Source organism: Bufo gargarizans, chromosome 2, assembly GCF_014858855.1.
Source record: "Bufo gargarizans isolate SCDJY-AF-19 chromosome 2, ASM1485885v1, whole genome shotgun sequence".
Classification (NCBI taxonomy): Eukaryota; Metazoa; Chordata; class Amphibia; order Anura; family Bufonidae; genus Bufo; species Bufo gargarizans.
The window spans coordinates 694,889,835-694,917,345 of NC_058081.1; the positions used below are offsets into that span (position 1 = coordinate 694,889,835).

General features: G+C 44.5%; 1 protein-coding gene and 1 long non-coding RNA gene across 2 annotated transcripts; one reads left to right on the forward strand and one right to left on the reverse strand.

Annotated features, from left to right (window-relative positions):
* The first annotated feature begins 401 nt into the window (after positions 1-401).
* LOC122927013 lies at positions 402-8,189 on the forward strand. The gene is made up of 3 exons (XR_006387748.1): positions 402-458; positions 7,058-7,094; positions 7,794-8,189. It is a non-coding gene; the product is annotated as an uncharacterized LOC122927013 (long non-coding RNA).
* A 7,770-nt stretch (positions 8,190-15,959) lies between these two features.
* Positions 15,960-27,384, reverse strand: LOC122927012 (ubiquitin-like protein ATG12). The gene is made up of 4 exons (XM_044278551.1): positions 27,180-27,384; positions 20,733-20,869; positions 18,070-18,132; positions 15,960-17,156 (listed from the first exon to the last, which is right to left on the reverse strand). Exons 1-4 carry the CDS (start codon positions 27,307-27,309, stop codon positions 17,097-17,099), a joined length of 390 nt encoding a protein of 129 aa, XP_044134486.1. The 5' UTR covers positions 27,310-27,384; the 3' UTR covers positions 15,960-17,096.
* Positions 27,385-27,511: the final 127 nt, after the last annotated feature.

Below are 27,511 nucleotides of genomic sequence, written 5' to 3' on the forward strand. Positions count from 1 at the left end.
TGCCAAATTAGGTGCAGATCGGTCCAGTCGTTTCGTTGCGCATAAAGAACAGACAGAAACTAATTTTTATATATAAGAGATACAGCAGTCTACTGATATGCGAGGTACATATCAGTACACTCAGAGGCGCTGCTAGGGTAAAATATTTGGGGCCTGGGCCCCTGATGTTTTGTCCCAGGCCCCAAATGTCCTTCCTGCCAGCTAGATACAACTGTATTGCCGTCCTCGGGACAGCAATACAATTGAATCGGTAGCGGCTAAACTCCGTACAGGAAACGGACCTCCTGACGTCACTGTGTCACGTGACATTCTCTTGTCACTTGACTCTGAACCAGCAGCGCAGCGGCAGCTTGAATAGAAAGGTTGGAAGCTGGTGAGCTCAGGCTGTTTGCAGAGCGGGTCAGGGATGGCTGCTCTTAACTCATAGACGGGGGAGAGAGTGTCTGTCAGTGCTGGAGGTACATGTGTGTGCTGTGGACATGCTGAGGGGAGGGGGGTCGACAACTGTATGCTGTGTGAGACTGTATGCAGAGGTGGGGGCATTGTAATATTGTGTGGGGGGGCTGTGTAATATTGTATGCGGGGGGGTGTTGTGTAATATCTTATGCAGAGAGGGGGGAGGTGGCCGTGTAATATTGTATGCATTGTCGTGTAATACTGTATGCAGACGGGGCCCATTTAATCTTGTATGCGGGGGGGGGGGGGTTCCCGTTTAATATTGTATGCAGAGGGGGAGAGTCGTTTAATGTTGCATGCAGATGGGGGGAGGGGGGTGGCTACATAATGTGTGCGGGGGGGGGGGTCGTGTAATATTGTATGCAGAGGGAGGCGGTGCTGTGTAATTTAGTATGCAGGGGGTGCTGTGTAATTTTGTATGCAGAGGAGGGTTGCTTTGTAATTTTGTATACGGGGGGTTGTTGTAGTTCATTTCTGGGGAGCAGACTCCAATACCTAGGTGAAAAACTCATTAACATCTTCCCAAAATTAAAAAACATAACTAAAAAAGTAAACATCATAGCTATTACTGCATGCAAAAACACCTATAATATTAAAATTACGCGGCATGGAAGGGGTTAAACGGCTGACATCTGTGTGATGATGTCAGCCGTTTCCAGCAGAGTGTCAGCAATGTGCTGACACTCTGCTTTACAAGCTCGGCCATCCTGATAGAGGGGGCGGGCGGATGATCGCGCGACTCCCCGCCCCCAGCACTGCCCGCACCTCCCCCCCCCCTTCCCCCCGCACAGCCCGCCGGCACATCACAAAGAGGGCTGCAGGGGGTGGGTTAAACATTTAAAAAAAAGCATTTTCAAGTTCCTGATCCCCGCAGTCACTGACCGCGGGGATCAGAAACTTCCAAAAGCGCTGCAAACCACAGGTCTGAATTGACCTGCGGTTTGCAGCGATCACCGATACGGGGGGGTCACAGGACCCCCCTCGGCATTGACCCAGGGTGCCTGGCAGGCACCCAGTTCCGATCACCGCCCGCCACGCGGCTGTGATCGGAACTACACAGGGCAGGCCTGTACGTCCTGTGTCCTTAAGTACCAGGACATCAGGGTGTACAGGTACGCCCTGTGTCCATAAGAGGTTAATAATGTTTGATTGCAACATTGAATGCATTTACCTGGCGGCATCAGCGATACCCAGAACATTGCCATCGTGTGCGGAAGAAAAAAAAGAGAGACCAGGCGGCATCATATACAGTATGTCAAAGTATTAAAAATACTAATAATCAATAAAAAAAAACTAGAGATGAGTGAATCGAAGTTGATGAAGTAGAATTTTATCCGAATTTCAGGAAAAATTCGATTTGCACCGAATCCGAATTTCCTCACGCTTTGTGGTAATGAATCGCATTTTTTCCTAAAATGGCTGCTGCACGTGTGAGGACATGGAGCAAGGAACTCTGGGAAGGTGGGATCAGCCATAATACCATGCATGCAGCCAATCAGCAGCCAGCCAGCCCTGTGATGTCACAGCCCTATAAATAGCCTAAGCCATCTTGGATTGTGCCATTTTCCAGTGTACTTAGTGCAGGGAGAGATGTCAGCAGGCGCTAGGGACAGTGCTAGGAAAGACTTTATTGTGCTAAAAAAAAAAAGATTTACAAGTTCAGGGAAAGATTATTTAAGGTGTAAGGAAAGGCTAGGGAGGAATCATTCCACAGCATTCAAGTATAAAAGGGTTCAGTAGGGGAGGTTACAGCCTGCGTAATAGGAACAATCCTATTACACCTTGCTGCACTGACTGGAAATCCAAATTCCCATTATACAGCTCTGTAATTCCAGCAAACCGTTCTTGTTATTAGGGTGCAAGTGCTGTTTGATGCAGCCATTAACAGGGTTTATTACAAGGAAATATTTATATGTCTTATTTGCTCTTGTGCAGTGCAGTTATATGTTCTAAATAATTTTTTTAGCTTGTATTAGTGGAAAAAGGGGCTTATTAGCCATTGTGTGGTGAAGCGAAAATTACAGCCCTTTTTGGCGTGTATTAGTGGCACAAAATGTTTTTTTATTTACCGTTCAGCGGTGCAGTTATATGTACTAAAGCCCTTTTTGTCTTGTATAAGTGGAAAAAAGAAAAATGTATTTGCCGTTCAGCGGTGCAGTTTTATGTTCTAAAGCCCTTTTTGTCGTGTATTAGTGGCAAAAGAAAAATATATTTGCCGTTCAGCGGTGCAGTTATATGTTCTAAAGACCTTTGTGAAGTGTATAAGTAGGGAAAGAAAAATATATTTGCCATTCAGCGATGCAGTTATATGTTCTAAATCCTTTTGTGTAGTGTATAAGTGGGAAAAAAAAATAAGGGCCTATTTGCCATTCAGCGGTGCTGTTATATGTTCTAAAGCCCTTTTTTGCGTGTATTAGTGGCACAAAAAAAGTATTTTCCATTGTGTGGTGAAGTGAGAAAATTACAGCTCTTTATGGCGTGTATTAGTGGAAAAAAAAAGGCATATTAGCCGTTGTGTGGGGAAGAGAGAAAATTACAGACTTTTTTGGGGTGTTTTAATTTCCTTTTTATTTGCTTATCTGATCTAACAGTATGTCCGCCAGAGAAGTGCCAGGCCCTGCACAGAGGAGTGGCAGAGGCCTAAATGTTTGTGGCGCAGGCACTGGTCGCAGAAGAGTAAGGGGGCGTAGCAGCAGGAGTCGCAGCAAGAGCTCCCGGTGTCATCTAGCGGTCGTGTCTTGACCAGCATCTCAGCGGTTCTTGAATGGTTGACTTGGTCATCCACTTCGTCCCAAGTGACATCAGACACCCCCAGCCAAGAGTCAGTGGGTTCATCAGAAACAACCCTTAGTTGGCATGGCCTGGGAGCAGGCCCTGTGCCCTCACCTGTCCTCAACCTGCCTCTGTCCTTTTCTGATCCCTCAGCCAGAGAAGTACTATATGCTGTGGGCTCAGCTCCACTATACAGCGAGGACGCTACTAGAGGACAGTCAGCAGCTACTGGCCAGCCAAGATGTGGAGGAGACATCCGCCGCTTCCTCCGGTAGGCGGGCAAGTAGTGAAGAGGAGAGTGGCATGGGAACTGGTGTTGCGAACGGTCTGGCTCCTGACCCAGAGACTGTTGAGGACATCAGTGACGTGCAGACAGTACTCGATGATGATGTAGCTGATCGCACTTGGGAGCCGGGTGAATTAGAGGCTTCATCATCATTGGGAGGAGAGGGTGGCAGCTTGCCCGTGAGGCAGCGGCGGAGCCAGCAAGTCACTAGCATGGCCGGGAGTCAGCAGGTGGCAGCAGTGGGAGGTCGGAAGCCAAACATGTCCGGGGTAGACCACCCGCTTTGCAGGACCTTACCTGCCCGTAAAAGTAGTGGTGCAGGGTTTCACGGAAGCAGCGGTGGTAGCAGTCAGTCAGTGCGGAGTGTTGGGGGTAAAATCACCTACTCGGCGGTGTGGCAGTTTTTTGTTAAGCCACCGGAGGAGGTGAACATGGCCATTTATAGAATCTGTGGAAAGAAGGTGAAGCGTGGCCAGGGTGCCAATGTTGGCACGACGGCCCTTCTTCAACATATGCAGCGTCACCACAAAGTGGCCTGGGAGAACCGTGGCTCCGATGTGGTGGTCCAGCCTGCTGCAGCAACCGCTGCATGCACCCAGTTTCAGGCAGTCAAGGCTCCACCACCTCTGCCGAAGGGAGCTGTCTGTCCTTCACATCATCTGCTGGTCCTTATGATCCTGCTCCTCCTCGTCAGTCATTCCATCAGCAATCGATCACCAAAGCGATTGCAAAGAGACACCAATATGCGTGCACTCATCCAATGGCCCAATAGCTGAATGTGCTCCTGGCCAAGTTGCTGGTGCTGCAGTCCCTTCTTTTCCAAGTGGTGGACTCTGCACCTTTCAGAGAACTGATGGCTTGTGCCGAGCCGAGGTGGAGAGTCCCAAGCCGTCATTTCTTTGCCAAAAAGGCAGTACCAGCCCTGCACACGTATATAGAACAGAGGGTGGGCCAGTCCTTGAGCCTGTCGGTGTCTGCCAAAGTGCATATCCTTTACTGCCCACTGGGTGAATGGTTCCTGCACAGCCACACCAGCAACTTGGCCAGGTGACGCCGCTTCCGCCTCCATGTTCTCACGCCATTGGTCCCGGCGACAATGTCTGCCTTTGTCTCCTCATTCTCACCCGTATCCTCAGCCTCCACTGCAGGGTCACAGTGCCCCTCCTTAATACCACATGTGCAGGGCACGGCTGTGTCACGCTGTTCTGAACCTCGTTTGCCTGGGGAAAAGGAGTCACACAGGGGAGCAACTGCTCCGTGTCCTTCATCAAGAAATCAAATCCTGGCTTTCGCGACAACTCAAAATCAGAACCATAGTGACCGACAATGGGAAGAACATGGTGTCGGCGCTGCGTCAAAGAGGGCTGAGACATGCGCCCTGCATGGCACACGTGTTCAATATGGTTGTCAAGCGGTTCCTGAAGTCTTCCACCCATCTACAAGACATCCTAAAAATGGCCAGGAAATGTTGCATGCACTTCAGCCACTCGTAAACCTCAAAGCACACCCTATTTGAGCTGCAGCTGCAGAACGGCATCCCCCAACATAGGCTGATATGCGATGTTTCCACCCATTGGAATTCCACCCTCCATATGTTGGACCGACTATATGAACAAAGAAAGGCCATAAACGATTTCTTGATGATCCAAGCGGACAGGAGTACTCCCCTGTGTAACTTCGATGTCAGCCAGTGGCAGCTCATGCATGACACCTGCCGTTTGCTCAGGCCCTTTGAGGAGGCCACGCTATTTGTCAGTTGCCAAGACTACGGAATGAACAACGTCATTCCACTGCTTCATGTCCTGGAACAGATGCTGGTAAATCTGGTTGGGGGACTGGAGACGTGGCGCCTAGATCTCATTGCCACATGAGCCCTGTGGGGGCTGAACTGGAGGAGGAGGAGGACATTGGAGCACAAGCAATGTGTAGGGAAATAGGTGGTTTTTATACACAGATGACAGAAGGAGGAGCAGTCAGAGGAGCTACAGGGCGATGAGGAAGACGAGGCAGAGGACCCAGACACACCGTGGCAGTATGCAATGGAGATGGAACCAGGGAGATCCTCCAAGTCACTTGCACAAATGGCCCGATGCATGCTCACTTGCTTGCGTAGTGACAGCCGAATTGTCACCATTTGGCAGAGGGATGACTTCTGGGTCTCCACCTTGTTTGACCCTCACTACCGGTCCAAAATGAGGGCCTTTTTTTTACACACACTGAGAGGGAGGACAAACTGAACTACTATAGAGACATCCTATGTAGTCAGTTGGCTGCTGCCTATGTGCGCCATCGTCCATCCTCTCGCAGGTCTGACCGGAGGGGCCCTCTGCCCTCACATTCCTCTGCCATGGCTGCTGGGGGGGGGGGGGGGGTAGGAGCAGTTCCAGCTCCATCAGCAGCAACTTGAGTCTAGAGTCGCTGATGAGCAGCTTTCTTCACCCGCCTAGTGAAAAAAATACTCACCAGCAGCAGCTAGACCTTGAGCAGGACCTGAACCAGCAGGTGCAGGTGGTGGCATACTTGGAGAGCACCCTGTCACTCCACATTGAAGATCCGCTGGACTACTGGGCAGCCAAACTGGATTTGTGGCTGCAACTGGCCAAGTTTGCCATGGAAAAGCTGTCCTGCCTGGCCAATAGTGTGGCATCAGAGCGGGTGTTTAGTGCAGCGGGGGCCATAGTTAACCCAAGGAGAACTCTCCTATCTACCCAAAATGTGGAGAGACTGACCTTTGTCAAGATTAATCAGGCGTGGATCAGCCAGGATTTCCACCCACCAATGCCTGATACATCAGACTAGATCATCCATGGTGCCACATCAACACTTTGAAAAAAGAGACCGATGTCTTCTGGCTACCTGCCTGAGCTACTATTCTGATGCTGCCACTCGCCTGATGCAACACATCTGATGTCAAGTGCTCCTTCTTTTACTCACCATCTTCAGCTGGTACTGGTATTGCCACCCACCTTCCCACTCTGTCACCGGGTCACTCTGTGGTCTCCTGATGCTGCTGCCACCTCCACACTATGTCACCTTGCCACTCTGTGGTCTCCTGATGCTGCTGCCATCTCCACACTATGTCACCTTGCCACTCTGTGGTCTCCTGATGCTGCTGCCACCTCCACAGTATGTCACCTTGCCACTCTGTGGTTTCCTGATGCTGCTGCCACCTCCACACTATGTCACCTTGCCACTAGATTAGTTATTAGAAGTTACTAGATTAGACATTAGAGGACAGAATCTACTTTTACCTGTTCCATTCCACTTTAATCAAGCAGGGCACACTATTGCACAGTTAAGGTTCCAAGCAGAGGAGGTAACCGATCCAAGAGCCTCAAACTCAGGGAGGCCTATTGGATCCATACCCTTCAGAGCCTTACTCTGAAGGGTATGAATAGAGAATACGAAATACAAAGCCTTTTTTGAAATTTCTTCAATACATTGAGACATACATTCCGTCGGTTGTAGACTGTATAATTGAGATGTCATTCCACTGTATGTTTATACTCACCTGATTTGCACGATTTTGGTTTTCTATTTTAGGCCCACTAACTGTTCCTGGACCTAATGCCACACAAGGGTATCCTTTGGTGCAGTTTTCTTTTTTTTCTTTTCCTCTCCTTCTTTTCTTACCCTCCCCTTCTTTTTCTTTTCTTAAATTTTTTTGCTCTTCTTCCTCCCCCCCCCCCTCTTTTTTTCTATTCTTTCTCTTCTTTTTTTCCTTCCGGTTCTTGCTTTCTATTCCCCCCCCCCCCCCCTCTTTTTCTTCCTTCTCTCCCCATTTTTTTTTTCTCCCTTTTCTTTTTCTTTCCTCAGGTACTTGCTTCCTTCCTCTCCTCCCAGTTGTCCTCCTCCATCTACTCTTTCTCATTACTTTTACTAATTTGCACATTTGTTTTGCTACCCTGGATGGCTTGTTACATATTCCCCCTTTCTCCTTTACTGTTTTGCCATTTCTCTGCTGTGGCTTAATTCTTATTCTCTTCTCTTGCTGCTATCATGGGCTTCAATCACTTCTGGTGGGTGGAACGCAACTTCCGGTAATTGTGCGTTCCGGCCCCCGGCCACTTCCGGAATATGGAACGCAAAGCGCTACCTCCTCCTAGTCTTTTGGTGTCATATACCCTCTAATATACCTCCATCATACCCAACTGCGGCATATGTGAGTTATACTACCTCCATGGGCCTTATTGTTAATCTTATTGCTAGTATTTCTCTATATTGTGGCACATTTTCTCCCTGGCGATTTGGTCTTACGTTTTCCTTAAATTTCCTGCAGATATAGATTTAGGGGCACTCCCTCAAGTTAGAGTTCCGCCATATTTTGCCCGATCCATTATTTCTGACCTATTATGAGCCGATGCGCTTTGTTTCTCTTTATGTTTGCTATTTTGTTTTACCTTTTACTTCTTATATTTTTTCTGAAGCAAGAGGTTACTTCCATTGGAATATATATTTACATTTATCTCCATTTGCTGTTATTTCTGGTGGCAACTGCATACCAGTCATTGAGTCGATGTACATATTTTTTTTCATTTTATTTAACCATATGGCTGATATATTCTCGATTTCTCTACTACCAGTGTCTGATGAAGGGCTGCGAAACGAAAATGTTCACAAGTTGATTGTTGCTGTTACTATATTTCTCCAAATAAAAGAAACGCACACTACTAAGAACAAAGTGATATTGCTGTGATCTTTATCTACATTGAAGACAGGGTGGGAACCCTATACTAGGGCTGGCCAACCTGCGGCTCTCCAGCTGTTGCAAAACTACAATTTCCAGCATGCCTAGACTGCTTACAGCCTAGTTCACCTATATGGTTGCACCGGCCCTGATCCCATGTCTTCAAATTGGAGGGAGGTTTTCTTCAGATTCAGGCCATTGGGGCATCGATTTTGGGGATCTTGTCCCAAAGGTTTGAATCACAATCTGAAAATGGATATTTCCTTTTGAAAGAGCTTGTTATAGGAGCCATTTTTTCAGGATCTTTCCATTCTTTAGATATTTACGCCTTACAGTTTGCAGCATTCTCAAAGTGCAGCATTTATAAGTGCATTGGAGATATTCAGGAGGTAATCTGGAGGTGGATACAATCTAAAAAAGATTTGTTTGTTTAAAATCTTTACCCTCTTTAAAATGGCAGACCTGGTTCTGTGCAGGAATTGTTGTGCTTTTATTTCAGGTTCCACTCTTTGGAGATTTGGATGCTGTCTGATCTGTAGACAGCTCTCCGTAATGCAGCAGGAAATAGCATTTCTGAAATCTGAGATTTGTAAATTAACTGTTAAACAACCTCATGCTGGGAACGTTGCAATGCCACTGCCACAGAGGCTCCCTAGAAATGGAAGATGGGTTACTGCAGGTTCTGGTAGACTTAGAGTTGTGGATAGAAGACATGTCCTATAGCCTGTGGCTCTCCATAATTCATTTCCAGCACTTTCAGAGCGCTAGAGCAACATGGAGGATGGCTCAGGCACAGTGTGTGAGGAACAATCATCAAGACTGCAGCCAAAGACAAAAAGTATAAGGTCAGGACTGATAGTAAGCAGCTGTTGGTGGGCGATTCTATCATAAGAGGTGTGATGTTTGAGGGAAATGGTTTTGTGAGATGTCTCCCTGGTGCTACCGCCAGCAGGGACAGACGACGTATCCTTAATATTGTTAGGCAAGCAAAGCAGGAAAGGGAGGTGGATGTTATTGTCCATCTTGGGACAAATGATCTGGCTTGCAAAGAGGTTTCAAAGGTGAAGGAAGCTTTTCACACACTTGGTAATGATATACAGGAGGTTGCATTGACTGTTTCATTCTCTGCAGTTTTGCCTGTGCATAACCTTCAGCATGACAGGCAGATGCGCATTAAGGAATTCAATGTATGGCTTGGTAAATGGTGTCTGAACCAAGGGTTTGGCTTTGTGTCTCATGTTAGCTCTCGTTGGAATGGAAAAGAACTGTACAAGAAAGATGGTTTGCTAAGGAGCATTTAAACTAGGAAAGGGGGGCAAAAGAGTGACAATTCAGCAGTCCGACTGCCCCCCGGAACAATGCCAGAAGATGCCAGTAGCACATAGATTAAGAAATGACAAGCTCAGAGTCTTGTCTACAAATGCTTGCAGTTTAGGGAATAAGATCAATGAACTTGAGTCTATAATGGCATCTGAGAATATAGATTTAGTGGCTGTTACTGAGACATGGTTCAATGGGAGTAATGACTGGCATATAACAATACCAGGGTTCTCTCTATATAGGAAAGACAGGGAAGGCAATAAAGGGGGAGGGGTGGTCCTGTATGTCAAAGATAGCATAAAATCTAATTTAATACAAGCTAGCGAGACCAATTTAGAGTCATTTTGGGTTACGTTGTAGCTTGATAATCATAAGGTAACTCGTGTAGGTGTGATATATAGACCACGTGGCCAAGTCAAAGAATTAGATTATCTACTAGATTGAGGAAATAGCTAAAATGACATTGAAAGGGGACGTTATCATTATGGGAGACTTTAATCTTCCTAATGTAAACTGGAAAACCAAAATAGCTAGTTCTGCCAGGAGTACAGATATTTTAAATTCCCTACTGGGATTATCTCTACAGCAAGTAGTTGAGGAGCCAACCCATTTTAGATTTAGTATTCACAAATGGGAATTTGGTATCTGATATTACTGTAGGGGAAAGCTTGGGATTTAGTAATCACCAGTCAGTGTGGTTTACTATAAGTACAGTGATTGAGTCACTCCACACAAAAACAAAAGTTTTAGATTTTAGAAAAACTGATCTAAAATTAGATTAGAGGTATACGAGTCCCTATCAGATTGGAACAGTTTCAATGGAGTCCAGGAGAAATGGGACTACTTAAAGGGAACCTGTCACCTGTATTTTGTGTATAGAGCTGAGGACATGGGTTACTAGATGGCCGCTAGCACATCCGCAATACCCAGTCCCCATAGCTCTGTGTGCTTTTATTGTGTAAAAAAAACGATTTGATACATATGCAAATTAACCTGAGATGAGTCCTGTATGTGAGATGAGTCAGGGACAGGACTCATCTCAGGTTAATTTGCATATGTATCAAATAGTTTTTTTTACACAATAAAAGCACACAGAGCTATAGGGACTGGGTATTGCGGATGTGCTAGCGGCGATCTAGCAACCCATGTCCTCAGCTCTATACACAAAATCCCGGTGACAGGTTCCCTTTAAAAGTGGCACTATTGAAGGCAGTCAGTAAAAGCAAAAAAAAAGGAAGAAACCACTGTGGTACTCAGCAGAAGTGGCCAAAATCATTAAAAACAAAAAGATAGCATTTAGTAATTATAAAAAAATAAAAAAAAACGAGGATGACAGGGAAATTTATAAGATTAGGCAGAGAGAGGCCAAGCAAGTTATAAGAGCTTCTAAAGCACAGGCAGAAGAGAAATTAGCTCAGTCTGTGAAACAAGGTGATAAGACATTCTTCAGATACATAAATGAAAAAAGGAAACTAAAACAATGAATTACCAAATTAAAAACATAAGAAGGAAGGTATATGGAAGAAGATAAAGAACTAGCTGACTGCCTCAATGAATACTTCTGTTCAGTTTTTACAAAAGAAAATGAATAAAAAAGGACCCCAGTTAGGGAGGAAGACTAATTAATCTTTTGATGCATGTGTCTTTACAGAGGAAGAGGTTTCGTCCCAAAAGATTGGAAATTAGCAAATGTTGTGCCCATTCACAAGAAAAGTAGTAGGGGGGAATCGGGCAACTATAGGCCAGTAAGCCTGACATCAATAGTGGGGAAATTAATGGAAACCATACTTAAGTAGAGGATTGTGGAACATCTAAAATCCCATGGATTGAAGGATGACAAACAGCATGGGTTTACTTCAGGGTGATCATGTCAAACTAATCTTAGTGATTTTTTTATTTATTGGGTGACTAAAATAATAGATGGCGGAGGTGCAGTAGACATTGCTTATCTAGACTTTAGTAAGGCTTTTGATACTGTCCCACATAGATGGCTTATCAATAAATTGCAGTCTTTGGGCTTGGACTCCCATATTGTTGAATGGATTAGGCAGTGGCTGAGGGACAGGCAACAGAGGGTTGTAGTCAATAGAGTATATTCAGACCATGGTCTTGTTACCAGTGGGGTACCTCAGGGATCTGTTCTGGGACCCATATTGTGTAATATCTTTATCAGCGAAATTGCAGAAGGCCTCGATGGTAAGGTGTGTCTTTTTGCTGATGACACACAGATTTGTAACAGAGTTGATGTTCCTGGAGGGATACACCAAATGGAAAAGGATTTAGGAAAACTAGAGGAATGGTCAAAAATCTTACAACTATAACGTAATGTTAATAAGTGCAAGATAATGCACCTGGGGCGTAAAAACCCAAGAGCAGAATATAAAATCAGTGATACAGTCCTAACCTCAGTATCTGAGGAAAGGGATTTAGGGGTCATTATTTCCGAAGACTTAAAAGGTAGGTAGACAATGTCATAGAGCAGCAGGAAAGGCTAGCAGAATGCTTGGGTGTATAGGGAGAGGCATTACCAGTAGAAAGAGGGAGGTGCTCATGCCGCTCTACAGAGCACTAGTGAGACCTCATTTGGAGTATTGTGCTCAGTACTGGAGACCATATCTCCAGAAAGAGATTGATACTTTGGAGAGAGTTCAGAGAAGAGCTACTAAACTAGTACATAAATTGCAGGATAAAACTTACCAGGAAAGTCTAAAGGACCTTAACATGTATAGCTTGGAGAAAGACGAGACAGAGGGGATATGATAGAAACTTTTAAATACATAAAGGGAATCAACAAGGTAAAAGAGGAGAGAATATTTAAAAGAAGAAAAACTGCTACAAGAGGACATAGTTTTAAATTAGAGGGGCAAAGGTTTAAAAGTAATATCAGGAAGTATTACTTTACTGAGAGAGTAGTGGATGCATGGAATAGCCTTCCTGCAGAAGTGGCAGCTGCAAATACAGTGAAGTAGTTTAAGCATGTATGGGATAGGCTTAAGGCCATCCTTCATACAGTCCTGATCAAAAGTTTAAGACCACTTGAAAAATGGCAAAAAAATCATATTGAGCATGGCTGGATCTTAACAAGGTTCCAAGTAGAGCTTCAACATGCAACAAGAAGAAATGGGAGTGATACAATACATTTTTTGAGCATTCAATTTAATGAAAACAATGATAAAACTAAAACAGGCTGTTTTTCAGCTGATCAAAAGTTTAGGACCACACCTCCAAAAAAAAAACTAAACCCCCCCAAAACAGAAATCAAACTTCCAAACATGAACTCAGTAATTAGTAGCTCTACCGTTATTGTTTTGGCATGCTTGATGCAAGCATTTCCATGAGGTGAGTGGGAACATTTCTCCAAGTGGAGAAGACGGCCGCACGAAGGCCATCTACTGTCTGGAACTGTTATCCATTTTTGTAAACTTCCCTTACCATCCATCCCCAAAGGCTCTCAATTGGATGTAGATTAGGGGAACACACACGATGGGCCAAAAGAGTGATGTTATTCTCCTGGAAGAAGTCCCTTGTCCTGCGGGCATTGTGTACTGTAGCGTTGTCCTGTTGAAAAACCCAGTCGTTACCACACAGACGAGGGCCCTTAGTCATGAGGAATGCTCTCAGCAACATCTGGACATAGCCAGCGGCCGTTTGACGCCCCTGCACTTCCTGAAGCTCCATTGTTCCACTGAAGGAAAAAGCACCCCAGACCATTATGGCGCCCCCTCCACTGTGGCGCGTAGAAAACATCTCAGGTGGGATCTGCTTGTCATGCCAGTAACGTTGGAAACCATCAGGACCATCAAGGTTAAACTTTTTCTCATCAGAGAATAAAACTTTCTTTCACCTTTTGAATGTCCCATGTTTGGTGCTCTCTTGCAAAGTCCAAACGAGCAGTTCTGTGGCGTTCAAGGAGACGAGGTCTTTGAAGACGTTTTTTGTTTTTGAAGCCCTTCAGTCTCAGATGCCGTCTGATGGTTATGGGGCTGCAGTTAGCACCAGTAAGGGCCTTAATCTGGGTCGAGGATCGTCCAGCGTCTTGACGGACAGCCAATTGGATCCTCCGGCTCAGTGCTGATGACATTTTTTTGGGGTCTTCCACTTGACTTTTTTGTTCCATAACCCTCAGGATCAATTAAGAAATTCCAAATAACTGTCTTACTGCGTCCCACCTCAGCAGCGATGGCGCGCTGTGAGAGACCCTGCTTATGCAGTTCAACAACCCGACCACGTTCAAAAAGGGAGAGGTTTTTTTGCCTTTGCCATCACAACGTGTGACTACCTGACAGAAAATGACAATGAATCCACATCTTTGCACAGATTTGGCCTTTTAAAAGGCATGTGGTCCTAAAATTTGGATCAGCTGAAAAATAGCCTGTTTCAGGTTGATCGTTATTTTCAATTAATCGAATGCTCAAAAAATATCACTCTCATTTCTTCTTGTTGCAGGTTGAAGCTCTACTTGGAACCTTGTTAAGATCCAACAATGTAAAATATGACTTTTGATCAGGACTGTATAAGATAGGGCCAGGGGCTATTCATAGTATTCAGTATATTGGGCAGACTAGATGGGCCAAATGGTTCTTATCTGCCAACACATTCTGTAAGTTATTATGAATAGGGAAGACATGTCTTCTTCTCTCCTCTAATCCAGTGTTTCCCAACCAGTGTGCCTCCAGCTGTTGCAAAACGACAACTCCCAGCATGCCTGGACAGCCTTTGGCTGTGCGGGCATGCTGGGAGTTGTAGTTTTGCAACAGCTGGAGGCACACTGGTTGGGAAACACTGCTCTAATCTATGAAACATTTGATCCTGAATAGTATGACACTCCTCAGAATCTTCTAAATTCATAGTGGCCCTTAGGCCTCTTTCACACGGGCGTTGAGGGAAAATGTGCGGGTGCGTTGCGGGAACATGCGCTATTTTTCCGCGCGAGTGCAAAACATTGTAATGCGTTTTGCACTCTCGTGAGAAAAATCGGCATGTTTGGTACCCAAACCCGAACTGCTTGGGATCGGTGTTCTGTAGATCGTATTATTTTCCCTTATAACATGGTTATAAGGGAAAATAATAGCATTCTGAATACAGAATGCATAGTTAGGCTACTTTCACACTAGCGTTCGATCGGATCCGTTCTGAACGGATCCGATCATAATAATGCAGACGGAGGCTCCGTTCAGAACGGATCCGTCTGCATTATTTTAGCATATAACAGCTAAGTGTGAAAATAGCCTCGTACGGATCCGTCCAGACTTTCAATGTAAAGTCAATGGGGGACGGATCCGCCTGAAGATTGTGCCATATTGTGGCATCTTCAAACGGATCCGTCCCCATTGACTTACATTGTAAGTCTGGACGGATCCGCACGCCTCCGCACGGCCAGGCGGACACTCGAACGCTGCAAGCAGCGTTCAGCTGTCCGCCTGTCCGTGCGGAGGCGAGCGGAGCGGAGGCTGAACGCCGCCAGACTGATGCAGTCTGAGCGGATCCGCTCCATTCAGACTGCATCAGGGCTGGACGGCTGCGTTCGGGTCCGCTCGTGAGCCCCTTCAAACGGAGCTCACGAGCGGACAGCCGAACGCTAGTGTGAAAGTAGCCTAAAATAGCCCTGCAGCTATGGTGCCTGCTTCTCTCATGTTTAAAGACCTGACTTCCACTGTACATGAGGTCTGGAAGGGATTAATCCTGCTGGTCTACCCTAAGAATACATCATCAATATTTGATCAACAGGGAAGTGCAACACCCTACCACAGTGCAGTAGCTCCAGAACTTCACAGCTCTGTCCATTGTGTAGTGGGCAGATCTGGTTCCTATAGTGCTGCTCTTAGTGAAGTGGGAGCAGCACTACAGTGAGCAGCCCTGTCCGCTACACAACGGAGGGAGTTATTTAGTTCTGGAGCTACTGCAGAAGAGCGGATCGGTGAGGTACAGGGTACCAGATCAGGTACAGAGGGTCTATCCTGAGGATTTTCTCACTGACCCATAGTCAGTAACAAAATACCAATATGTGAATAAACACATTAAAATCAAATCGGAAAATGCGGACAGCACAGGTCAGTGAAAAACAGAAATGTCAATGAGGCCTTAGGCTATAGAAGTGACAAAGATTACTGTAACACCCAGTTGTCAGTGTATTTATACATATTCAGGAGGAATAACAGAGGAACGACAACACAGAGGTTTGAGAAAAGATGTTCAAGAGCCGTTATTTCTTTGGGAATACAGGAAAGCCCTATTGCCTAAACCAACACGCAAGAGCGGTGACACTGCGTTATGACTGGTGCAGGGTATGACATGCTTGACAAAGGTTATTTAAGCCAAAACGTTGCATCCAGATTAAATTCCATTACTTTGGACGTGCTGTCTCCAGTTTTTGTTTTTTCATCCTTTTGATGGTGCAGGGTATGACGGGGCAGAGCATGATAGAGGGGTTCTCCCAATCCCTCAGTCAAGGTCCACGTTTCTCGAGGGCTGCATGAAATCACATTTATTTTTTTTATCACTTTTACTTACAGTAACACTTTAGGTTTTATTGTGGCTTTGGAAATAGTAAAGCCTGGGACGTGGCCCTTAGACCGTGATCTAAAATAATACAATACACAGACAAGAAAGGGGAGGCAGATGGCGCTTTTACTTTATTGCTGGGTTAGGGTCCTTTTCCGCTGCCCGTAACAATCGACAATACAGCAAATTGATTGGCGCTCATGGAGCAAACTTTGTCACTGTATGTGACCGAAGGTTCGTACGATCGCTCGGGCACATACAGTTTCATTACTGTTGGCAGCACATCCCTATTTACCCAGGGCGATGTGCTGCTGCCATCCAATGATCGGCCGACAAGTGAGCGTATGATGGCTGACCGGTGGACGTGTTTACGTGCAGCAAAGATCTGGAACATTCATCTGTCCACGTCGATAAAGGGCCTTCAGAAGAGGCAGAGAAACATGTAATAAATGTACAAAGCGAGTGAGACACGATGGGAAAACATGGAATTACCCAGCACAATCTATCCACATGGTGACGGAAGAAGAGTGGCAGCTTTTCTTGAGCTCTTCAGCATCGCAGAAGTCTTAGAGATACTAGATACACAAGACATAACTGTATATACATAGAAGTGGCACGGCTTAGTTTATGTAATTCAGGAACCTATAATCTTACAGAAGTAGAAGTAAAAAAAAAAGCATGCTGCAGTATTTCCTCCGTCCAGGGACTGAACTGAAGACATCCTGGACGGATTTCTCTCCATTCAGAATGCATAGGATAAAACTGATCAGTTCTTTTCCGGTATTGAGCCCCTGTGACGGAACTCAGTGCCGGAAAAGGAAAACGATAGTGTGAAAGTACGCTAATGACGTGTAGAATGGGTCAAAGTGCTGCCTGACGTAGGTCTCCATCCATCTTGCTTCTCTGGAAGGTCACAGTCAAAACATTATCTCCAGGAACGTCTTTGGCATGGAATGGAAACAGAGCCTTCTCAGTGAGGTCTGGACCCCGGATGACTACATTAAGGCAACACATCCATAAATGTCTTCTAGAATCAGAAGCAATAAAAAAAGAAGAGATAGCGCTGGCCGTTCTTCAGCCCCAAGCTTGTGATTTACAGTAATGTAAAACGAGCTTTCCGTCGCTGCCAAAGCACTGAAAGGGGGAAAAAAAAAAAGAAAAGTTTACTATGAGGTCACACAGGAAAAGGAGCAAAAAATTATCAATGTCATAGGAGAAAAAATATATAAAAAAAAATACTAATAAAAGCAGGCGACCAAGAATTACAAATAATACGAGGGGGAGTCAAAAATGATCCGCACTCTGGGTGTAGAATTTATTTTACTCAATATCAGAAGAGAAAAATACATCATTTTTTGACACAATCTCGCTGCTTTTCTATACACTTTGTCCATCTGTCAACAAGCTTCCATATTCCCTTATTCAAATATGTTTTAGACTGAGCTGAGAGCCATGAATGCACCGCTGCCTTCACCTCTTCATTGGACATGACTCTTCATCCTCGTAGGGCCACATAATCCACTGTCGCTCAATAGAAACGGTTTGCGCGCACGCTCAATGTTGTCATCAGCTGTGGACGGGCGTCTGACTCCTTCATGGCCAACACTTGCACGGCCTTCCTTGAGCTTCTCTATCCAGTCACCTGCACTTCTTCGTGACAGAACGCTTTCTCCATACTGTGCGTGAAGCCTTTGATAAATATCGTAACCCTCAGACCACAAAAAACTAAACACTGCTCTTTCCTGCAAATCACAAGTGGGGCAGCCATGGTTTCTGACGTAACATGTTCCGACCCGCACGGCAGTGACTGGGGAGATTGCCGAAAAATGACTTAATTTGTCTTTTCTGAAAGCTGATTAAATGAATTCTACAGCCAGGGCGCGGATAATTTTTGACTCCCATTCGCGCGACAAAATGAAAGTGAAAAGCAGTCAGAAAAAAGGGGGAAAATGAAGGAGACGGAGGAGAAATGTTGTCTGACAGTCACAACTCAAAGCAACAGGAAGACGAGAAACAAGGTTGGAAAGAGAGTAAGCGGCTCGTTTACCTCGTATAAAATTCCTACTTCTTGGTCCGGTGATGGAGCAAACGACTGATTGATATAGATAAACTGGAAATGTACATAAAAGACAAATCAGAACAATAATCAGGTCTCCAGTAAACACACGGACGTTTGCGATACAGAATATCAATGCCTCACTGGTCCCTGGCGCTTCTGCAGCGCAGGTCAATTTACGCTGCGTTTGGATGAGATTTCGTAACATCTTCTGGCACTGTATAAGGGCTCATGCACTCGACCGTGCTGTTAATTGCGGATCCGAAAAAAAAAAAAAAAACAGATGGCCCCCGCGTGCCTTCCGCAATTTGCGGAATGGAACAGGAGGCCCATTATAGAAATGCCTATTCTTGTCCGCAAAACGGACAAGAATAGGACAGGACTCATCATTTTTGCAGGGCCACGGAACGGAGCAATGGATGCGGACAGCACACAGAGTGCTGTCTGCATCTTTTGCGGACCCATTGAAATGAATGGTTCCGTACACGGAATTCAAAAAGGCTCGTATAACGGAACGCAAAAAAACGTTTATATGAACGAGCCCTAACGCTGTAGATTCGCACAAAAATCCCCACAGAAAATCCACAGCATCTCAGTCATATGTGGACATGGCCTTAAGTTGGTTTTCAAAATTGAAGACAATGCTCAGAAAACCCCAGCACAGCGCCCACTATATCAAACTAGTATTAAAAGGGTTGTCCAGGACGTTTTATTATTGATGGCCATCTACGTCTGACGGACAGAGCCCCGCACACCCTCCGATCAGCTGTTCTGCAGGAGCTCTGAAGCCTTCCCAAAACCATAAGGCCTCTTTCACACGGGCGTCATGTTTTTTGCCCGGATAAGAGGCGGGTGCGTTGCGGGAAAATGTAACATTGTAATGCGTTTTGCACTCGCGTGAGAAAAATCGCGCATGTTTGGTACCCAAACCCGAACTTCTTCACAGACGTTCGTGCTTGGGATTGATGTTCTGAAGATTGTATTATTTTCCCTTATAACATGGTTATAAGGTAAATAATAGCATTCTGACTACAGAATACATAGTATAATAGTGCTGGAAGGGTTAAAAAAAAATTAAAAAGTTAACTCTGTTCTTTGCTAGCTGTGGGCTTGGGCTGAATGACCTGTGGTGACGTCAGATCACATTCTCCAATCACATGGTCCATCACCATGGTGATGGAGCATGTGATCTGACATCACCACAGGTCCTTTAGCCCAAGCCCACAGCTAGCAAAAACAGACCGAGAACGAACTACGCGAACAAGAGGATAAGGTGAGTTAACGTTTTTTTTTTAACCCTTCCAGCACTATTGCACTATTGTACTATGCATTCTGTAGTCAGAATGCTATTATTTTCCCTTATAACCATGTTATAAGGGAAAATAATACAGTGAATAGACTGTCACCTAGAACCCATGCGTGAAAATCGAACCGCATCCGCACTTGCTTGCGGATGCTTGCAATTTTCACGCAACCCCATTCACTTCTATGGGGCCTGCGTTGCGTGGATTATCGCACCGCAACGCACAAAGAGGAGCATGCTGCGATTTTCATGCAACGCATAAGTGATGCGTGAAAATCACCGCTCATGTGAACAGCCCCATAGAAATGAATGGGTCAGGATTCAGTGCAGGTGCAATGCGTTCAACTCACGCATCGCACCCGCGCTGAATACTCGCTCGTGTGAAAGGGGCCTAACTCTTCATTTACATAGCCGTATGATGGCTTGTTTTTTGCGGGAAAAGTTTTACTTTCTAATGGCACCACTCATGGTTGCATAAAATGCAGTGGGAAGCAGGAAATAAAAAAAATTAAAAAAAAGGGCGGAATTACAAAAAAAAATAAAAAATAATTCCGCCACAGTTTTATGGGTTTGGTTTTCACAGCATTTCCTGTGCGGTAAAACTGACCCCGTTTCTTTCAAATACAACAATACCCCACATGTACAGTTTTTCTTGCATTTTGATACCGAAAAAAAAACTAAAATTAAACTTTGGAAAGAACTCATCTTTTTTTCATTGCATCGCCATATTTTGACTCTGATAACTTTTTTATTTTTTTCTAAGCTCATTTTGTGCCGAGCGATCTGTACTTTTCATTGAACATTTTGGGGTGTGTTAAGACTGATCACTTTTTATGAAATTTTTAGTGAGAGGTGAAGCGGCCCAAAAAAAAAAAAAAAAAAAAAAAACAGCAAATCGGCCATTTAGACTTTTTATCCATTTCACCATTTGATAAATATTTTTATATTTTAATAGTACAGGCATTTTCACAAGTGACGATGGCCTTGATGTTTAGTTTTTTAATTGTTTATGTATTTTTATTTTGGGGTTTGAGACTGATTTGAGTTTTTATATTTTTTTTTTAACTTTTTTTTTTTCCCTGAACAAGCAATCATTAGATTGTGTGCTTGATGTCAACCTTGATCACATACATTAGCCCCAGGTGCCTGCTGTTTAAAACATCAGGCACCCGGTGGTTATGGCGCCTGCTACACTCACATGTGGACGCCATTTTTAAATACCTGACCGCTGGCGTAAATTTAGGGGTTAAAATGCCAACCATCAATGCTGTGTGGCTGCTTGTGTATATACGTATATCTTCATTCAAGGGGCCACGTCATTCAGTGAATCTATAAACACGAAGACGTCTACCATCTGTTCCGATGCGTCCAGCTTCAGGTACTTCTTGATGAAGTCCATAAGACCTTGCACCGTCCGAGTCCTCTCTATAGTCCACTTCTTACTCTTCATTATTGGGGTATCCCCAACGGCCTTCAGCAGGACATCAACTGGGGAGAAAAAATAAAATAAGCATTAGGGGTAACCACCTGCTGTATCCTAAACTGAACCTTCATATTATTAATTTTTTTGGGTGACAATTTGGGGTTTAAAAAGCCCCTTTAAAATGACACTGCTCTCTTGTGTCTGCGCGACGCTGTCCACTCTGCCGGTGTTGAACACGTTCCTTCTGGGTCAGTAATATGGTGCCCACAGCCCACTATGTGCCCACACTGTACTGCTGCGTGCCTCTGATTACACAGACAGATGAAGAAAACGCACCGGAATCTCACATGCTTTAACCCCTTCTAGCCCTGGCCAGTTTTCACCCTCCTGCCCAGGCCATTTTTTGCAAATCTGACGTGTGTCACTTTATGTGGTAATAAGTTTGGAACACTTTTATTTATCCAAGCCATTCTGAGACTGTTTTCTCGTGACACTTTTAATAACGTTTTGATTAACAGTAAGCATCCTAGGGAGCTGTGGGAAGGGTTAAATAAGTGAAATGCTGGTGACAGTCTCCTTTATGTTGGCATCATTTTGGAAATGTCATTTTATTTTTTGGGGATGTTAGAAGGCATAAAAGTTTTAAGAATTGCTTCTATAACTAATAAAATTTCCAAAACCCACTTTTTAAAAAGGGGCTTACATAGTAGATACCCCCCATAAATGACCCCATTGTAGAAACTACACCCCTCAAGCTACTGAAAACTGATTTTACAAACTTTGTTAACCCTTTAGGTGTTCCACAAGAATTAAAGGAAAATGGAGATGACGTTTAAAAATTTCACTTTTTTGGCAGATTTTCCATTTTAATCTCACCTTCTCCCTGCCTGTGACGCGCTCCGCTGTGATTGGACAGCGCCACAGCCAGATAGAAGAGACGCCCACTGAGAAAAGCCGATGTCTCCTCCTCCCTGTACCGATGCTATTAATTGGCATACAGGGCGCCTAAACAGAACAAGGTGCACAGTGTTGCAACGGAGGAGCGGATCATGAAAAAAAATTTGCGGTAAGACATCTAGGGAACATGGGCTACAGTGTGAGGTATCGCTTTTATAAAGTAAAAACTGGTGAAAGGTCCTCTTTAACACATCGAAGGTTAACAGCCAAAACTCTATATTTATTACCCTGATTCTGCGGTTTAGGCTCCATTCACACTTCCGCAATTCTGTTCCGCATTTTGCGGAACGGGATTGCGGACCCATTAATTTCTATGGGGCCACACTATGTGCTGTCTGGATCCGGAAATGCGGATCCGCACTTCCGTGTCCGCAATTCAGTTCCCGAAAAAAAAAAAATAAAGACCATGTCCTATTCTTAGATTAGGCATTTTCTATTATAGTGCCGGCGATGTGCGGTCCGCAAAATGCGGAATGCACATTGCCGGTGTCCATGTTTTGCAGATCCGAGGATCCGCAAAACACATACGGATGTGTGAATGGACCTTTTCAGAAACACCCCACATGTGGTCGTAAACTGCTGTATGGGCACACGGCAGGGCGCAGAAGGAAAGGAGCGCCATATGGTTTTTGGAAGGCAGATTTTGCTGAACTGGTTTTTAGATGTCATGTCCCATTTGAACCCCCCCTGATGCACCCTACAGTAAAAACTCCCAAAAAGTGACCCAATTTTGGAAACTAGGGGATAAGGTGCCAGTTTTATTGGTACTATTTTGGGGTACATATGATTTTTAATTGCTCTATATTACGTTTTTTTGTGAGGCAAGGTAACAAAAAAAATGGCTGTTTTGGCACTTTTTCTTTTTTACAACATTCATCTGACAGGGTAGATCATGCGGTGTTTTTATAGAGCAGGTTGTTACGGACGCAATGATATCAAATATGTCTACTTTGTTTGTATCAGTTTTACATAATAAAGCATTTTTGAAAAAAATAAATATGTATTTGTGTGTCTATTTTCTGAACGCCTTATTTTTTTTATTTTTCAGCCGACCGTCTTGTGGAGGGGCTCGTTTTGTGCAGGAAGAGTTGACGTTTTTATTGGTACCATTTTTTGGTATATATGATTTTTTTTGATCATTCATTATTACACTTTATGGGGCAAGGTGACCTAAAAATTGGTTGCTTTGGCACAGTTTTTATTTATTTATTTTTACAGCGTTTACCTGAGGGATTAAGGTCATGTGATATTTTTATAGAGCAGATCGTTACGGAAGTGGCAATACCTAATATGTATACCTTTTTCTTATTTAAGTTTTATCCAATAATAGCATTTTTGAAACAAAGAAAAAAAAAAAAGATGTTTTAGTGTCTCCATAGCCTGAGAGCCATACCTTTTTCTATTTTTTTTGTTGACCGATTGTCTTAGGTAGAGTCTCATTTTTTGCGGGATGAGGCGACGGTTTGATTGCTACTATTTTGGGGAGCATACGCCTTTTTGATCGCTTGGTGTTGCACTTTATGTGATGTTAGGTGAAAAAAAAAATGGCTTTTTTGGCACTGTTTTTATTTTTTTTACGGTGTTCATCTGAGGGGTTGGGTCATGTGATATTTTTATAGAGCTCGTTGTTACAGACGCGGCGATACCCAATATGTATACTTTTTAATTTTTTATTTATTTCACTTTAACACAATAATAGCATATTTGAAACAAAAAATGATGTTTTAATGTCTCCATGTTCTGAGAGCTATAGTTTTTAAATTTTTTGAGTAATTTTCTTATGTAGGGGCACATTTTTGGCGGGATGAGTTGACGGTTTAATTGGTACTATTTTGGGGGACATACGCCTTTTGATCACTTTGTGTTGCAATTTTTGTGATAAAAGGTGACAAAAACTGCTTATTATAATTTTTTTTTATGGTGTTTATCGGATGTGGTGGATCATGTGATATATTTATAGAGCCGGTTGTTACAGATGCGGTGATACCTAATATGCGTTTTTCCTTTTTTTTCTATTTTTTATTATAAAATCAGGGGAAAAGGGCGTTTTTTCTTTTTTTAACGTGAATTTTTAATTTTTTGATTTATAAAAAACACTTTATTTTGCTTTTTTTTTTTTAAACTTTATTTCTGTCCCACTCTGGGACTTCAACTTTTGGGGGTCTGATCCCCTCTGCAATGCGTAACAATACATCTGTATTGTAATGCATTGCCTGTTAGTGTATTACTCAGTGTAATACACTAACAGGTTGCCTAGGAGACGGGCTTGGGGCTGGATCTCCTCGGCCGCCGTAGAAGGCAGGTCCAGATGCCATGCCATGCCAGGCATTGGGCAACCTCTGCCTGGCATCGGTCTGCCTTGTCACCCATCGGGTCCCCGCCACAGCAGCGCAGTAACCCAATGGGCTCCCTCAGCGCTGACCGCAGCATAGAAGGGGTTAATCCGCTGGCATAGGCTTTTACAGAGATGCCGGCGGATACAGCAGGGGCCCGGCTACCAGGGACTGCCGGGTCCCCTGCAGTGATCGGGCGCGCACTGCTCTGGTGCCCGTCCGATCACATGACATAAAAGTACGTCAAAATGCGGCCACTTGCCGCCATGATGTACTATTATGTCATATGTCGGGAAGGGGTTAAAAGGAGCCTGTCATCATAAATCCACTGATAAACCAGGAGCAATGGGGGAGATTTATCAAAACTGGTGTAAGGGAAAAATGGCTTAGTTGCCCATAGCAACCAATCAGATTCCACCTTTGATTTTTAAGAGCTCCCGTACACCAGTTTTGATAAATTCCCCCAAATGCCTTGTAGGGCTAGCACAGCCAAATGTAATGATCTCTTTCTCTTAGAGATCTCTTGCTTCATTCTGGATTAAAAAAAAATACTTTTAAACCATATGCAAATGAGTAGTTAAGTGCATCGAGGGCGGGCCCAAGTCACTCTTTGCACCCTTGCTCCTCCTGCTTCCTCTGAAAGATATTCCTGCACCTTGATTGACAGGACCAGGTTCCGGCATAGACATCTCTTCTGACCCCGGCAATTAAGGACAGGCAGGGGCTAGGGTGCACAGAATGGTTTGGGACCGCCCTCAGTGCACTTAACTGCTTATTTGCATATGGACAAAAAATAATTTTTCTCAAGAATGAAGGAACAGATGTTAAGTGAAGGGTATCACAACATTCAGCACTGCTACCCCTACAGGATATGTGACCGGTTTATCAGTGAATTTTCTGCTGACGGATTCCTTTAGAGAGGACCTGTCACCATGAAGTGCAGTGCAATCTGCAGGTAGCGGGGTATAGAACAATGCCACTGCCATTTCTGACTTCATTGTACACAGGGGAGGTGTCATCAGTGATTGATAGTATTCTCTGTGTAAGTGTGTATACAGAGATAGCTGTCAGTTACTGATAGCTGTACACAGGGGAGGCGTTATCAGTGATTGATAGCATTCTGTGTGTAAGTGTGTATACAGAGATAGCTGTCAGTCACTAACATTCCTCTGTTATTCCTCCTAGGAATTGTTAAACAAACTTACAACTGGGTGTTATCATTTCCCTTGGCAAAGAGGTGTGTCTGCACTGTCGGTGACACAGTATTTACAGACACAAGCCCAACCGGTAACACCCAGTTCTCATTCATAGCGTTTCTGGATTTTGCAAAGGCTTTTGACACCGTCCCTCATAGACGCTTAATAAGTAAAGTAAGGTCTATTGGCTTGGAAAGTATAGTTTGTAATTGGATTGAAAACTGGCTGAAGGACCGTGTCCAGATTGTTGTGGTCAATGATTCCTATTCAGAATGGTCCCAGGTTATAAGTGGTGACCCCAAGGCTCAGCGCTGGGCCCTCTATTATTTAATTTATTTATTAATGATATTGAGGACGGGATTAATAGCACCATATTTATTTCTGCAGATGACACTAAGCTCTGTAGTACTGTACAGTCTATAGAAGATGTCTATAAACTACAAGCTGACTGGAACACTTAGTGATTGGGCATTAACTTGGCAAATGAGGTTCAATGTGGACAAATGTAAAGTTCTGCCTCTTGGTAGCAATAATCTCTGAGATTCATATGTCCTAGGGCAGGCATCCTCAAACTGCGGCCCTCCAGCTGTTGTAAAACTACAACTCCCAGCATGCCCGAGCAGCCTACAGGTATCAGCCTACAGCAGTGCATTGTGGGAGTTGTAGTTTTACAACAGCTGGAGGGCCGCAGTTTGAGGATGCCTGTCCTAGGTGATGTAGCACTGGGAGAGTCACTTATAGAGAAGGATTTGGGTGTCCTTGTAGATGGTAGATTCAATAACAGCATACAATGTCAATCAGCTGCTTCTAAGGCCACCAGGATATTGTCGTGCATTAAACGAGGCATGGACTCGCGGGGCAGGGATGTAATATTACCACTTTACAAAGCGTTGGTGCGGCCTCATCTGGAATATGCAGTTCAGTTCTGGGCACCAGTCCATAGAAAGGACGCCCTGCAGCTGGAAAAAGTACAGAGGAGAGCGACTAAACTGATAAGGGGCATGGAGGGTCTGAGTTATGAAGAAAGATTAAAAGAAGTGAATTTATTTAGTCTTGAGAAGAGACGTCTAAGGGGGGCCATGATTAACCTGTACAAGTATATAAATGGGCCGTACAAAAAATACGGTGAAAAACAGTTCCATGTAAAATGCCCTCAAAAGACAAGGGGGCGCTGCCTCCGACTGGAGAGGGAAAAGTTCAGTCTCCAGAAGTGTCAAAGCTTCTTTACTGTAAGAACGGTGAATCTGTGGAATAGACTTCCTCAGGACGTGGTCACAGCAGGAACAGTGGACGGTTTTCAAAAGGGTTTAGACGAATTCTTAAAAGTAAATGACATTAATGCTTATGAAAACGTGTAGAAATCTGGGTCTCACTTCCTTCTGGGATTCGCGTCCCCGCTAGTGTTGAGCGAACTTGTGTTTTAAGTTCTGCATCCAAAGTTCGGGTTATGGAAGAATCCCGTTATGGATTCCAAATTCCGTTATGGTCCGTGGTAGCGGAATCCATAACGCGATTCTTCCATAACCCGAACTTTGGACGCAGAACTTAAAACACAAGTTCGCTCAACACTAGTCCCCACCTTTCCCTCGGTGGAACTTGATGGACTTATGTCTTGTAACTATATATTTACAGGAGGAGTAACAGAGGAACTGCACAAGAAAACACTTTAAGAGAAGATGGTTGTGGGAAATACAGGAGCAGCCACAGCCCCTCTCTCATTTCTGCCTCCAACATGTTATCATTATAGTAATCCCTTCTTCTGATGATGATGACCTCATGGATAACCCTGAGACCGGTCCCTATATACATATGGTGCACCCCCATATACACAGTGAGCGCCCCCTGCAGGACTACCAAGACACCGCCCCCCTGCACGAGGACCTCCTTACTTTTACGTTTCGTTTCGCACGGCGGCTCCTCGGTCGCCGGTGACAGTGCCGGTGCCAGGACAGACTCGCTCGCTGTTTCGCCGCCTCCATTAGCCGGTGAATCCCCGTGATTTTCGCTCGTTTCCTCCATCTTGGTTTCTGGCAACTGGCTCGCTGAAAAGCCGGAAGCGGAGCGGAAATACGTCACCGGCCGAAAGGACCTGTCAAACCTAATCGAGCACTGATAGATTGCGTCTCCCAGGCGTGATAGCGGAGCGCCGATCGTGGCTGGCTGCTTGCAATAGCAGGAGTCTGGACTCTCATCATCCTCTCTCCATCATCACCTTAGCTAT